Raw genomic sequence first — 13,329 nt, forward strand, 5'->3', positions numbered from 1 at the left:
TCACAAGGACACTGGTGTTGTTTTCAGTTTAACCTCTTGCTGCCCACATCATGCTTATGTGTGGCTGCAAACAGGGTGGGCTTTAAAGCCCTCACACTGCACATAGGAGTCCATGGAAAGCCAAGATTTCTGTGCTGAGAACACGCTCACTGCATGCCCCCAGCACAGTCATAGCCACAGCATAGCCAGCTCTCCGTCTCTAGTCCCAATCGGAAGCTGGTGAGACAGGCTTCCAATCATGTGTCCACTAAGAGCCAATCACGGCATAAAGACCCATTTAAAGGGATGCCAAAGCTGGGTGGGAAGGGGTTACATTTATAATGTCATAAGAATGATATGATATAGTTTTAATTTGGTTGAAAACAATTACAACAAATTTTTATTTATTTCTTGCTATTGTCACCAATAACTTTAACCTTGTCCTTACTTAAAGCGGGCCTTCACTTGAAAGTGAAAGTTCTTCTCACCCTCCTTCCTCACTCCCTACTCTGCCAGAAATGGTGTTTCTTTTTTTTTTCTGGGAGCGGTGCCATTTTCTGACAGGCCTAGGTGAGAACTATGCAACTTGGCATCACACGTCCCAAGAGGCTGCGGGACCAGTTTTAAAGCACTGCACAATCTCTCACATGCGCAGTGGGGAGTGGGATTTAATGAGGAAGTCACAGTCGGTTCCCAACATCAAGTTGGTGGCACCAGGGTCCTGCAACTATGAGAACTGGCTGAGGAAAGTGAGGGACTCCAGGGACTGGTAAGTATCTTGGCCATGCTACACACCTGGGGGGGGGGGGAGAGCACATCCAGTCTCTCTGCTTCTGGTACCCCCCTTCCCCCAGTATATAGCAAATGTTGGCTTTAATTAATCAAAGCCAGCATTACAGTATACTCAGAGAAGGTGTCCTCAGCTCTAGCTGTCAAAAAGCAGTCTGAATCAGTGTTTATAAATAACACTGCTCAGATGTGAATATACAAACATACAAAGTAACATATTGTTACTTTTGTATCATTCTGTTCATTCATCAAAGGGATGAAACTTTGATCTGTAAATGTCAGTTAAAGCAACCTGACAGGTAAAAAAAAGTTGTTGTTTTTTTTTAAATAAAATGTTCTTTATTAACCCTTAGTTTACTCTAATCAGCCCTAATTAACTCCTTAGTCTCCTTCTCTCTTCAACTAGTTTCCTTCTGATTTTTTTTGTTTCTATTTTATTAAAGTGGTTCTAAAGTCAGAAGTTTTTTTTTATCTTAATGCTTTCTATGCATTAAGATAAAAAAACCTTCTGTGTGCAGCAGCCCCCCTAATACTTACCTTAGCCCTATCTCGATCCAGTGAGGTTGCACAAGAGATTCAGCTGTCTGGGACTCTCCCTCCTGATTGGCTGAGACACACAGCAGGTGCCATTGGCTCCCGCTGCTGTCAATTAAACTCAGTTAGCCAATCAGGAGAGAGAGAGAGAGGGGACGGGCCGAACCGCAGCTCCTTGTCTGAATAGATACAAGGTGCTGCAGATCGGTGCCCCCATAGCAAGCTGCTTGCTGTGGGGGGCATTCAACAGGTGGGAGGGGCCAGGAGCTCCAGCCAGGGACTTGAGAAGAGGAGGATCCGGGCTGCTCCATGCAAATCTACTGCCACACAAGAGACTCAGCTGTCTGGGACACTCCCTCCTGATTGGCTGTGACACACCGCAGGCGCTATTGGCTCCCCCTGCTGTCAAAGTCAGTGAGCCAATGAGGAGAGGGGGCAGGGCCTAGCTGCAGCTCCATGTCTGAATGGGCACACAGAGCAGCATCTCGGCTTGGGTGCCCCCATAGCAAGCTGCTTGCTGTGGGAGCACTCAGCAGGTGGGAGGAGCCAGGAGCACCTGCGAGGGACCCGAGAAGGAGGAGGATCTGGGCTGCTCTTTGCACAACTACTGCACAGAGCAGGTAAGTAGAACATGTTTGGTATTTTTAAACAAAAAAAAGAATTTAGTATCACTTTAACTATTAATATTTAAACTTTGTTTGTTTTGTTTGTTAATATTTTTACACAGTTAACATATATTTACACATCTCCCATTTTAAAAAGTGCAAAATTGAAAAAAATACACTTGATTTAATTTGTAAAGAAGTCTGCAATGCTTTGTGCCAGAATAATAATTTTAGTGTCATATTTATTTATTTTTTAATTTTAAGTGTTTGTTATGTTTCAAAAGAAAAAGAATAATACAAAACCAATCGCCAATTGGGCATATCCTGGCGTTAATTTGTGTACATAAGAGACAAATGAGAACAAAGAATGAGGAGTAGTAACATGTAGCTTCTACTCAGCTACATCAAAACTAAAGGGATTAGTATTAGACAAACTGTATAAAACAGATATGCAGATAGGCATAAAATATCACTATAATGTACGGTTAGAATGTGGAAGGGTTATCCAGAGGGTAACAACAGTGGGGCCGAAAACAATAAGTATTGTTTTGAGTATCATAACGAGATCTTTTGCAGGTATGTGGAGTAGGAAGGAAGGAAGGGAGGTACAGGACCTGCTCCAGGAAAGGTAGGACAACTAATACAATGGTGCGCTTCTAGAGTCAGTAATCCAAAGTTACCAGGGTTTGTTAAATCAGTTTGTGGATATGTTGGCTTTGGAAAAGGAAAATTCCATTAGGAAGTGCAGGTTGAGTAACTGAATGGTATCCTTCAGTAACGGAGGGTGTGTCAATATCCATTTCTTTGCAATCGCAAGTCTTGCTGCTATTAGGACGTGTGTCACCAGAGTTTGTAATTGTTTAGGCCATGTGTGAAAAGAGAGTCCTAGGAGCAGATCAAGTGGGGACATGGGGAAGGATGTACCACACAAAGAAAAAGATTAGACTCTTCACTTTTTTTCCAGAATCTTTTGATGAGGGGGCACTCCCACCAAATGTGTGAGAGAGATCCAATACTTTCGCAGCCTCTCCAAAATTTGGGTGAGGTATTTGGGTACATCTTCACCAGTCTTTCTGGGGTGAAGTACCATTTGTGGAACAACTTCTGTAATGATTTCCAATGGGTAATGCTATGAGATAGGCGTAGGGGTATCGTGAGGGCTTTCTGCCAATGTGCAGGTGGAGGTGGCTGGTCTAACAGAGAGGACCAATATTATGCGGAGGACGAGAGTAGGTCAGGAGATGGTTTGGTAAGCAGCTTGTACACTAGGGAAATTACTTTGGTTTTGGATACATTAAGGTTGTAATACTTTACCAGAGGTAGCAAAAGAGAGTCTGAATTTGACCAGTGGTGTCTCCAACTTTCATATTTAGGGGGGCACATGGGGGGACAGGGACAAAAGTAGGGGGGGCAACTATAAAATGCAATTATATATATACCTGGTTTATTGGCTGCTGAGTAGGTTTGTAAACAAAGTCTTTTGATATAATAGTCAAAATTTTTGCGAAGGTGGTCACTGAGCTGCTGTCTAAGGTTTTTAAGTTCCGAAGAGTTATTATTCGAAGGGGATCTTTTGTTAGTGATTTCTAGGGAATGAATTTGTTTTGGAAGGGACTCTGTAATGGAGGAGTGGTTTTTTTTGTAGCGGGCCCCAAGTTTTATGAAAAGACCTCGTAGGCAAGCCTTATGAGCATTCCATGTTATAGCATGGTCAGTTACATTTACATTTTGTTGGAAGTAAGTTTCAATCTCGGACTGTATTTGTGTCTCAAAAGCGGAGTTGTTGAGGAGGGAGGTGTTTACTCTCCAAATCGTGTGGCTGGGAGTTTGGGATGGGGAGACTAGCTTGATTGTGACCGGAGCTTGGTCAGACCAAGATATTGTTCCTATGTGGGAAGCAGTGATAGATTGAAGTAGGTGTTTGTCTGTTATGAATACATCAATCCGAAAGTAAGACTGGTGTGGTGGGGAGAAAAAGGTGTAGTCTCCCTCCTGTACACAGAGAACATCTGCATGTTGATTTAATGCTTCTTTCCAAAGGAGATTGCATTTAAAAGGTGAGTTTAGGCCTTTGGCATTTAGTGAGGTGATCGTGAGGGTCATGGTGGCAAAGTGGCTTCGGAGGTGTGGGCAGAGGGAGACCACACCCACTAGTACTATTTGAGAAATATAAAGACAAGTATATCAATGCTTTATTTGCAGGAGGTAAATGAAAAGAAAACTGTATAGCTACTAATACTCAAAAGAAATGCAATTATGAACAAGCAACATAACAGTATTTGAATACTTCGCACTGATAACAAATGTCACAGAACCGTGTGCCTAGCACTCTTCTAACCTGAGGGGTGGAGGAGAAAAGGGAAAGGTGCATCGCCCAGGATGGATTTAAGTAGGCTGAGGACCAGGGCTAAGACAAAAGGTCATATTTTTTTGATTGTTTTAGTTGTCACATTCCTGGAGTCAGATGGCGTGCAAGAGGAACCTTTTTGTCCCGTGTCTCCAGGAGCGATGGGGAGGAGTCCCCAGTTGGTCAGCTTTTTGTAGCCACCTTTTGGAGTGAGGATTGAGATGATCTTTTGTTGGTGAGAGACCAGCAATTTCATTGGGAAAACCCCATCTGTATGCTATTTTTTTCTGCTGGAGAATGGAGGTAACGAGGGAGAACACTGCGCATTTCCATTGTGGCAGGAGACAGATCAGTGAACAACTTAATATTAGCGTATGGGGCCGGCAAGGGTTGCCAAGATCTGGCGGCGGAGAGAATTTGCTCTTTGACGTGGAAGAAATGTATGCGGGACAAAACATCCATGAGGATGTCGTCTGGGAGGTGCGGTGGTTTAGCAATTCTGTGGGCCTGATCGATCAGTGTATCACGAGCGTTGAGGTGTGGGAGTAAGGTTGAGATGAGTTGTTGCAAGTATGGTGTTATTTCGTTTGGTTTGATCGACTCTGGGATGCCTCTGAGTTTTATATTGTTCCGCCTGGAGCAGTCTTCTAAATCAGCTAATTTCATCTTGATGTGATGGATTTCTTCCGTGTGATGTTCATGCGTGTCTAACAATTCGTTATGCGCTTTAGAATAATCTTGCAAGTTATCCTCCAGAGCATCTGTACGTTCTTCTAGACAGTCTATTCTATCATGCATCTGGGATATGGATATCTGAAGCTCCCTATGTAAATCTTGCTGTAGCGTGAGGAGCATAGATTTTAGCATTGCTTCTGAGGCAGTATTGTCAGTGACAGGGATAGCAGCCAGGGAGGGAGCATTTTGGGATCCGTGTGTCCCTGCAACAACAGAGGACCATAGCTGCTTTTTTGCATGTGGCTCCTTGATTGGGGGATGTGCAGGGGAGGTAGCCAGCCTCTTACCTCTGTCTGTGTGATGTCCTCCTGGGGTGTCTTCTGGAGGGGGGAGAGTTGTTCATAGTTTCTCTTATGGGAGCAGTGGTTGTGTCTCCTGGTGGTTGCAGCTTTGCAGAGCTGGCAGGCGGGCTCACAGAGTCAGCTTGGGAAGTAGTGCTGGTGCCGGCGCCATCTTGGAGCCTTTGCATGGCGGCAGCCGGCGGGTAATAGTTGGTTAAAAGGCGGGGATTTGGCTGATTGTATCACCGCCCTGACATGCCCTGGAGTGTCCCCGATCCTCCCCCGCTCTGGTAGTATGAGCTGCAGGGAGGAAAGTAACGGAAGGTTGCAGTAATCCAGGCCGTGGAGCGGAGCTCGGACTTCAGGCAGCCATCCTGGTCCGCAGCAGGCCACGCCCCCCCAATTTTAGTGTCATTTTAAACAGGACAAATTACAGAATAAAATATACACTTTTATGTGCATAACACTATTTTTTTAAATGAACAATGCTCAAAAAAAAGTGATTTTTTTATTTTTCGTTTTGTTACAGTTTATTGTCTAAGGAAGGTGCAAAAAAAAAACCACAATGTTGTAAGACAATATAATGAAAAGAAAGCCTCGTTTCTCATTAAAAAAACAAAATATGTATTACCTTGTTATCATAAAGCGGACCTTCAGTCATTTTTTGTTCATCTTTCCATCTATCAAATCTTCTGCCCTCGTTGTTGTTTTAACTTTGGATAGTAAATTTTTTTTTTTCTGCCAGTAAATCCCTTATACAGCCCACTTCCTGTTTCTTGTCTGGTCATTAGCCTAGGCTTATGTCATCATGCACAGCTCTCTCTCTCTCTCTCTCTCTCTCTCTCTCTCACTCTGAGTTTTCCAGGAAGGGAGGGGGGATGAGTCATAAGAGGGCCAATGAGAGCTGCAGCTGGAGGTGTGTGTCTGGGTAAATCCAGGAAGTGAACAGGCAGCAGCTTCAGCTGCCCATAGTTGAAATGGATGCAGCCACTCAGTGGAGGGAGATTTCTGCAGCATATTTGGCAAGTACAGAATCACAGTATATATAAAATAATATGCAAAGTGGTTGGAGGGAAGCTTCAGAATGGCAAAGATGTTTTTATTACAAATTATGTGATCAGACTGCAGGTCCTCTTTAAGTAATGACAAAGTTATTGCCAAATAATCAGGTCCATAGCAGAAATTTAAAAATTGCTCTGCTTCATAGGGGGGTGAACAGGTGGAGGAGGGGAAGTGGTTATGATAACAAACTAATACATATAAATAAAGGCTTTCTTTTGGTGCTGTTGTCTTGCAAAAATATTTTTTTGTGTGTAATCCACACAAAGATGTAACAAAACTAAAAACAAACCACCTTTTTTCTGCTTTGATCGGTGTTAACCACTTCAGCTCCAGAAGCTTTACCCCCCTTCATGACCAGGCCATTTTTTGCGATACGGCACTGCATTACTTTAACTGACAATTGCGCAGTCGTGCAGCGCTGTACATAAATAAAATTGATGTCCTTTTTGTTCCCCCCACAAATAGAGCGTTCTTTCGGTGGTATTTTATTTTTTGCACTATAAACATAAAAAGACCCACAGTTATGAAAAAAAAACAATATTTTTTACTTTCTGCACACCCACACCCTTCCCTGCTCTGTCCAATAGAAAGAAAGGTGTTGGCTGGACAACCTCTTTAAAAAAAATAGCTCGAGTGGCTCTGCTTACCTAAGCAAAGTAGATCTCTTTTAAATTTTACAAGTAGCCTATACAGGGACATAAGGCGTCACTCACCCTTTCATCCACATAACTGAAGATGAGGTCTATTATTTCTTGCGTTGGCTCAAACCTGAATTTCTGATAATATGACGCATGCTCCTTTCCTTCAAACAGCTGTGTCGCCATTTTGGACGCAGATTACCACCTATAATGATAAACAAACAGAAGAAAAAAAATATTTCATAAAAAAATACGTACATTATAAAAGAGACCTTCGGGGGGTGGGTTTCCTTAGCAGATACACTGTCACTTTAACCTGTATGAGCAAGAAGAAACTGTCTCTCCTCAAAGTGGACCTGTACCAAACTTCAACAATTCAGACTGAGAATATAATGGGGAAAAAAATGCATAAGCAGAAGTGACTATGTAGAGAAGCAATCATTAGACTGCGAGTCATAGAAAGCTGAAGTTCTAAGCAGATTTTTGTATATGGGGGTAAGGTGTTCTATAATCTTACCCCTTAGGAGATTCCATCCCTAAAGTGTTGGATGCAGAAATAAAGGGATTACATGGGACTTTATATGTACCTCCTTGGGTATAATGTAAACAAAAACGAACTATATATATTAGGGTTGCACCGATACTAGTATCGGTGCCGATACTGAGTATTTGCACAAGTATCGGTACTCGTGCAAATGCACCGATACCTGAAACCGATACTTTCAGGCTCGGTGCTTTGAGCTGTCTCCCCTGTTGACAGCTAAAGTGTTAAAGAAGTCCAGTAATTGGAGCTGTCAAAAAAAAAAAAAAAAAAAAGCGCCTGGCAATGTTTATTAAAAACATTGCTCAGCCCTGAATCACTAAAATAAAAAGAAACATTGTTTCTTTTTGTATATTTCTGTATATTTTGTATATTTCTGTTTCTTCATCTGCAGATCAGGTTTAACCTTTTAATAACCCTTATTTTACTCTAAACAGCCTTAATTAACTCCATTTTCTCTTACATTTAATTATTATTTTCCTGCTTTTTTCTTTTGTTCACGTCTATTTTATAAAAGATAAACAATTAAAACTTTTGTTTTGTTTGCTTTGTTAGTGAATATTTTTACACATATATATTGACATATATTTACACATTTCACATTGAAAAAGCGCTTAATTAAAAAAAAAACAAAAAAAAAAATTATTTTATTTGTAAATAACTTTTCAATGCTTTGTACCAATGCTGACAGCTGAAGTTAAAGTGGTTGTAAACCCTTACAGACCACTTTTACCTACAGGTAAGCCTCGATTAAGGCATACCGGTAGGTGCAAGAAATATCTCCTAAACCTACACGGTTTAGGAGATATTTGCAAAAGGCAGGCACTGATGTCGTGCCGTTAGTGGCTTCATTGATACCAAACAGTGCCTGGCATTGGCAGGGATCCAAGTCGGATCCCTGTGCTTGTCGCTCATTGGGAAAGGAAAAAACATTTTTTTCCTTTCCCGATGAGCGAGCCAGCTCGGCACTGCTATCCGCAGCTGACACAGTGCACTGCAGTTATGTGCGGATAGCTGCGCTAAATCGCTCCTGGACGCAGTCAATTCTAATTTTTCTATCCGCACCAAACCGCATGTAATGAAAACGCAGCTAAACGCAGTGTGTGAATGGGGCCATAGGAAAGCATTGTGTGCATTTAGCTGTGGTAGAAAACGCAGCTAAAAGCACAACTCTTTACGTCCGTGTGAAAGGGGCCTTATAGCTTCTCTTGGGCTCTTTTCACATCTAGGTGTTGTTTGGGCGTTTTTCTGCTGAAAGCCTCAGCTGTTAAAAGCCCAACAAGACAAATCCTGTTCATTTCAATGGCCCCTGTTCACATCTGAGCATTCGGTCACCTAAAGCAACAAGCCCGTCACTCAAAAAAGTACAGGAGCTTTTTTTATGGTAGATAGGTGACCTTTTGACCTGTACAAAATCGCAGTAAAAATTGTGCGACTTTCTGCCTGAAAAAAATACGCTCAGGTGTGGACAGAGCATAAGAAGTCAATTGGATCAATTTAAATTTACTTCTCAACGAAAAGCTAGAACCTAATATTTTATGTCAGCGGGCTGTATATGTTGATGTAAAATTGCCACATACATGTTCAATATATAAACAAATCATTATATAAAAACACATCAAATACTACCTCACTCATAATTTAATGATTTTTGTTTAAAATGGTTGTAATGTGCCATTTTTTTTCTATTAAATAACAAACATGTTATACTTACCTGCTCTGGGCAGTGGATTTGCACAGAACAGCCCGGATCTTCCTCTTCTCAAGTCCCTGACTGGAGCTCCTGGCCCCTCTCACCTGTTGAGTGCCCCCCACATCAAGCAGCTTGCTATGGGGGCACCCGAGCTGCAGCTCCTTGTATCCATTCAGACACAGAACTGCTGTTCGGCCTGTCCTCTCTCTCTCACTCCTGATTGGCTAACCGAGTTTAATTGACAGCAGTGGGAGCCAATGAGCCACTGCTGTGTCTCAACCAATCAGGAGGGAGAGTCCCGGATGGCCGAGGCACTCGGGGACATTGCTGAATAGAGATGGGGCTCAGGTTAGTATTAGGGGGGCTGAGGGGGGGGGGCTGCTGCACACAAAAGGTTTTTTCATCTTAATGCATTAAGATGACAAAACCTTCTGCCTTTACAATCCCTTTAATATAGCCTCCCTATTTTCACTATTATTAGGTATGTTATTTGCCCCTACTTTGTTTGAAAAAATGAATTTATATATTATTTAGTAAATAGTGGCTATCAGTGAAACTTGGTGCCATCTAGTGTATAATGTGAAATCCTACAACTCATTAAAAACAATACAATTAATACAATGTACTGTTTAATAACCATTGGCTCATGTTTTTTCATGTATATTTCATGTATATTGCATGAATATGTATATTGTTACATTATTCCATAATAGGATCTAAGACCCTGATGAAGAGGGGTCTGCCCGCAAAACGCGTTGGCCTGAATAAACAGATCTTGACACCAGAAAGCGTGCTATTCTAGATGGCTAACTTATGTGGATAATTTTAATAATCCTCTCTTTTAATGTTTGTAATATTTCTAAATAAAATGTTATATTTTATATATATATATTAGGGATGCACTGATACCATTATTTTTACAATGAGTAAGAGTACCGATACTTTTTTTTTTAGCACTCGCTGATACCAATTACCGATACCTACCGCAACTGTTTTGTTTTAAAGAGGAAGTAAACCCTGATGGGTTTTACTTCCTCTTTGTTTCCCTGCAAAGGTAAAGCATAATGGGCTACTATGCATCACATAATAGCCCATTATGTGTCACTTACCTGACACAGGAGCCTGCGATGTCACCGCTGTCCCCTCTTCTACGAAGCATCCATCTTCCTTCCGGGTATCGTGACTCCGGTGCTGTGATTGGCCGGAGCCGCGATCACGTTGAATTATATAGGCATGGGGCGTGGCCACCGGGTGATGTTACCGGTGACCCCGCCCCCTTATGATGTCACAGTCCCAGGGCATGATGGGACTGTGACGACATAAGGGGCGGGGTCACCGGGTGACATCAACCGGTGGCCACCCCCAGTGCCTATATAATTAGTTGCGGACCTCGCTCATGGCATTACAATGAGAGGGAGCGTGGTGTCAACATCTCAGGAAGAGAAGAGGGAAGAAGACGTCTCAGAAGACTGGGCTCCTCCGCTAGCAAAAGATCGGCAAAAGAGCAGAAGATAGTGGAGGAGCCCGGCAGAAGGAAGAAGGCACCGGAGAAAAACCAGAGAGCATGGAGATGACACCGGAGAGAGGGAGAAGAGGCCTGAGAGACCCCCGAAGTCGGAAGAAGACCACCGAAGTTGGAAGAAGACCCCTGGAGCTGCCTAATAAATCACTTTAAAAACCTGTCTACTGTGTTTTTTTTATTGACACTGTTTTCCCCCCGGTGAATGGGTAGGGGTACGATGTACCCCATACTCATTTACATAGAGTGGGGGGCCGGGATCTGGGGGCCACCTTATTAAAGGGGCTCCCGGATTCCGATAAGCCACCCCGCCCGCAGACCCTGACAACCCTGGCCGTTGGTCCTTATCAACATGGGGACGAGGTGCTTTGGGGTGGGGGGCCCGCAGGGCGCCCCCTTGCTTCAAACCACCAACTCCCCCATGTTGAGGGCATGCGGCCTGGTACGGTTCAGGAGGGGGGTGCTCGCTCGTCCCCACCCCCTTTCCTGACCGACCGGGTTGCGTGCTCGGATAAGGGTCTGGTATGGATTCCGAGGGGGGCCCCACGCCGTTTTTCAGCTTAGGGGTTCCACTTAAAGTCCATACCAGACCTAGGGGCCTGGTATGCTCTTGGAGGGGAACCCATGCTGGTTTTTTATTTAAAATTTGGCGTGGAGTTCCCCCTCAAGATTCATACCAAACAGTGCCTGGCATTGGCGGGGATCCAAGCCGGATCCCAAGTTCAGTATGAGTTTGTACCCTGTCGGGTTGCTATGGAAATGGCAAACCACAGCTAAACGCAACCGCGTGTAAATGCAGCTAATCGCACTTTACAAATGCAGCTGATCGCATAATGGGCATAGCAGGTGTACAGACCTGGGAACTCAGCACAGGGATGGTGGGAACCCCTCATAATGGGCACAGCAGGTGTACAGACCCGGGAACTCAGCACAGGGATGGTGGGAACCCCTCATAATGGGCACAGCAGGTGTACAGACCCGGGAACTCAGCACAGGGATGGTGGGAACCCCTCATAATGGGCACAGCAGGTGTACAGACCCGGAAACTCAGCACAGGGATGGTGGGAACCCCTCATAATGGGCACAGCAGATGTACAGATCTGGGAAGTGCAGATGAGAACCCCTGTTATGCTTTTACTACTTCCTAAGGCTCTATTAGAAAGATTTCCCCATACTTCCTGACCCAGGGACAACCCACCACCAGATATATGTTTAAATTCTCTCCCACTCCATCCAAAACTAGAAGTACATGTTTATGGCTTACATACATTTCTATAGGAAATGGAAATTAGAATCAGACAAACGAATGTGAACTTAGCTTACGATGGCTGTATTCAGAGCTCACTCACCGTATCAGTCTGAGGTACAACAAATACTTATTAAATGTTTTATTAATAATCTTGACTTTGTCAGACCTCTGTCCTTCCACCTATATATCTTTGGTGAACTTTGATGAGACTATGAGAGACCCGGCATTGCCTTTGCCAAATACCATTATCATTTACCACAGATCGGTGGTCTGAACCCATTAATGTACAATTATCATTGGGACATGTACGAGGAATGCTGCACCATTAAAAAAAGGTCAACAAAATGATGTACATTGTCCAGTTAAACACAAATGAAAGTCATCATGCTAAAGCCAAAGCAAACTCTTATGGACATTCCCTCACCTTTATAATATGACCTTTAGGTGAAAAGGATACGGCTGTCTTCCCACTGGTGGATGCAAGCTTCTCTGACTCCAGGATCATAACCTATGGAAGAAAAAACACAGGGCTCTCCGAAGTAAAATTTTTATTGCTAAAATGTAAATACACTCACTAAGTAGATCAAACAAGCTTTCAGTCATGGGGTGGCCTCATGAGGACAGTGCTACATGTCATCAAATAACTCCTGTACATCGATCTCCTCTGGCTAGCAAGCTTACTGACTGGAGATCGGTGTCTAGCAGCTCCTCCAGAAGTTATTTGATGATATGTCACGCTGCTCTCAGGAGGCAACCCCGTCACTGTAGTCTTGTTTGATTCAAACATGTTTGGGACAAATATAAATCTATAAATCAGCCAAATAAAAAAACCTCCAGAACATATATATATATATATATATATATATGTTTAAAAAATGGGACAGACTCAATGGACCACTTTGTCTTTTTTCAGCCGTCACTCTTCTATGTTTCTGTGATCTGTATACAAGTGAGTGTATTTACTTTCTAGCAATAAATACTTTACTACGGAGAGCACTATTGTGTTTTCTTCCTTTGTGAGTTTCAGCTGCTTGTATCCACCAGTGTCCTGGCTATAAACAAAAAAATATATATTTCTGTTTTCTGGCTCTGTACTCATCACTTTATTAAGTTCACACTGCATAATGCATTTTAAATGCATTGCTTTTAAATTTAATGCAAAGCATATGCAGTGAATAGCTGATTATTAAGGATGCCAGCGGGTGCCGTCTCTGCTGTTCACTGGTTGCTAAGTAGCCGGCACCCACCAATGTCCTTAACAACCAGTGATTAGTGGACCTGCTGGCATCTTTAACAACCAGTGATTGGCTGGTTCCACCTTCAAACGAGTGATTGGCTGGTTGTTAAGGACACCAGT

The 13,329-nt window shown here is 43.1% G+C and overlaps 1 protein-coding gene across 2 annotated transcripts in view; it reads right to left on the bottom strand.

Annotated features, from left to right (window-relative positions):
- Positions 1 to 12,650, bottom strand: part of LOC141147566 (putative methyltransferase DDB_G0268948) — a 49,869-nt gene extending 37,219 nt beyond the window's left edge. The window contains exons 1-2 of one of the 2 annotated variants that reach the window (XM_073634790.1): positions 12,397 to 12,650; positions 7,046 to 7,175 (exon numbers count right to left, since the gene is read on the bottom strand). In XM_073634790.1, the coding sequence (XP_073490891.1) occupies positions 7,046 to 7,156 (111 nt within the window). In that variant the 5' untranslated portion in view covers positions 7,157 to 7,175; positions 12,397 to 12,650. The remainder of the gene's footprint in view (positions 1 to 7,045; positions 7,176 to 12,396) is intronic. The other variant, XM_073634789.1, reaches the window with a different exon arrangement.
- Positions 12,651 to 13,329: the final 679 nt, after the last annotated feature.

Source organism: Aquarana catesbeiana, linkage group LG06 (assembly GCF_042186555.1).
Source record: "Aquarana catesbeiana isolate 2022-GZ linkage group LG06, ASM4218655v1, whole genome shotgun sequence".
Classification (NCBI taxonomy): Eukaryota; Metazoa; Chordata; class Amphibia; order Anura; family Ranidae; genus Aquarana; species Aquarana catesbeiana.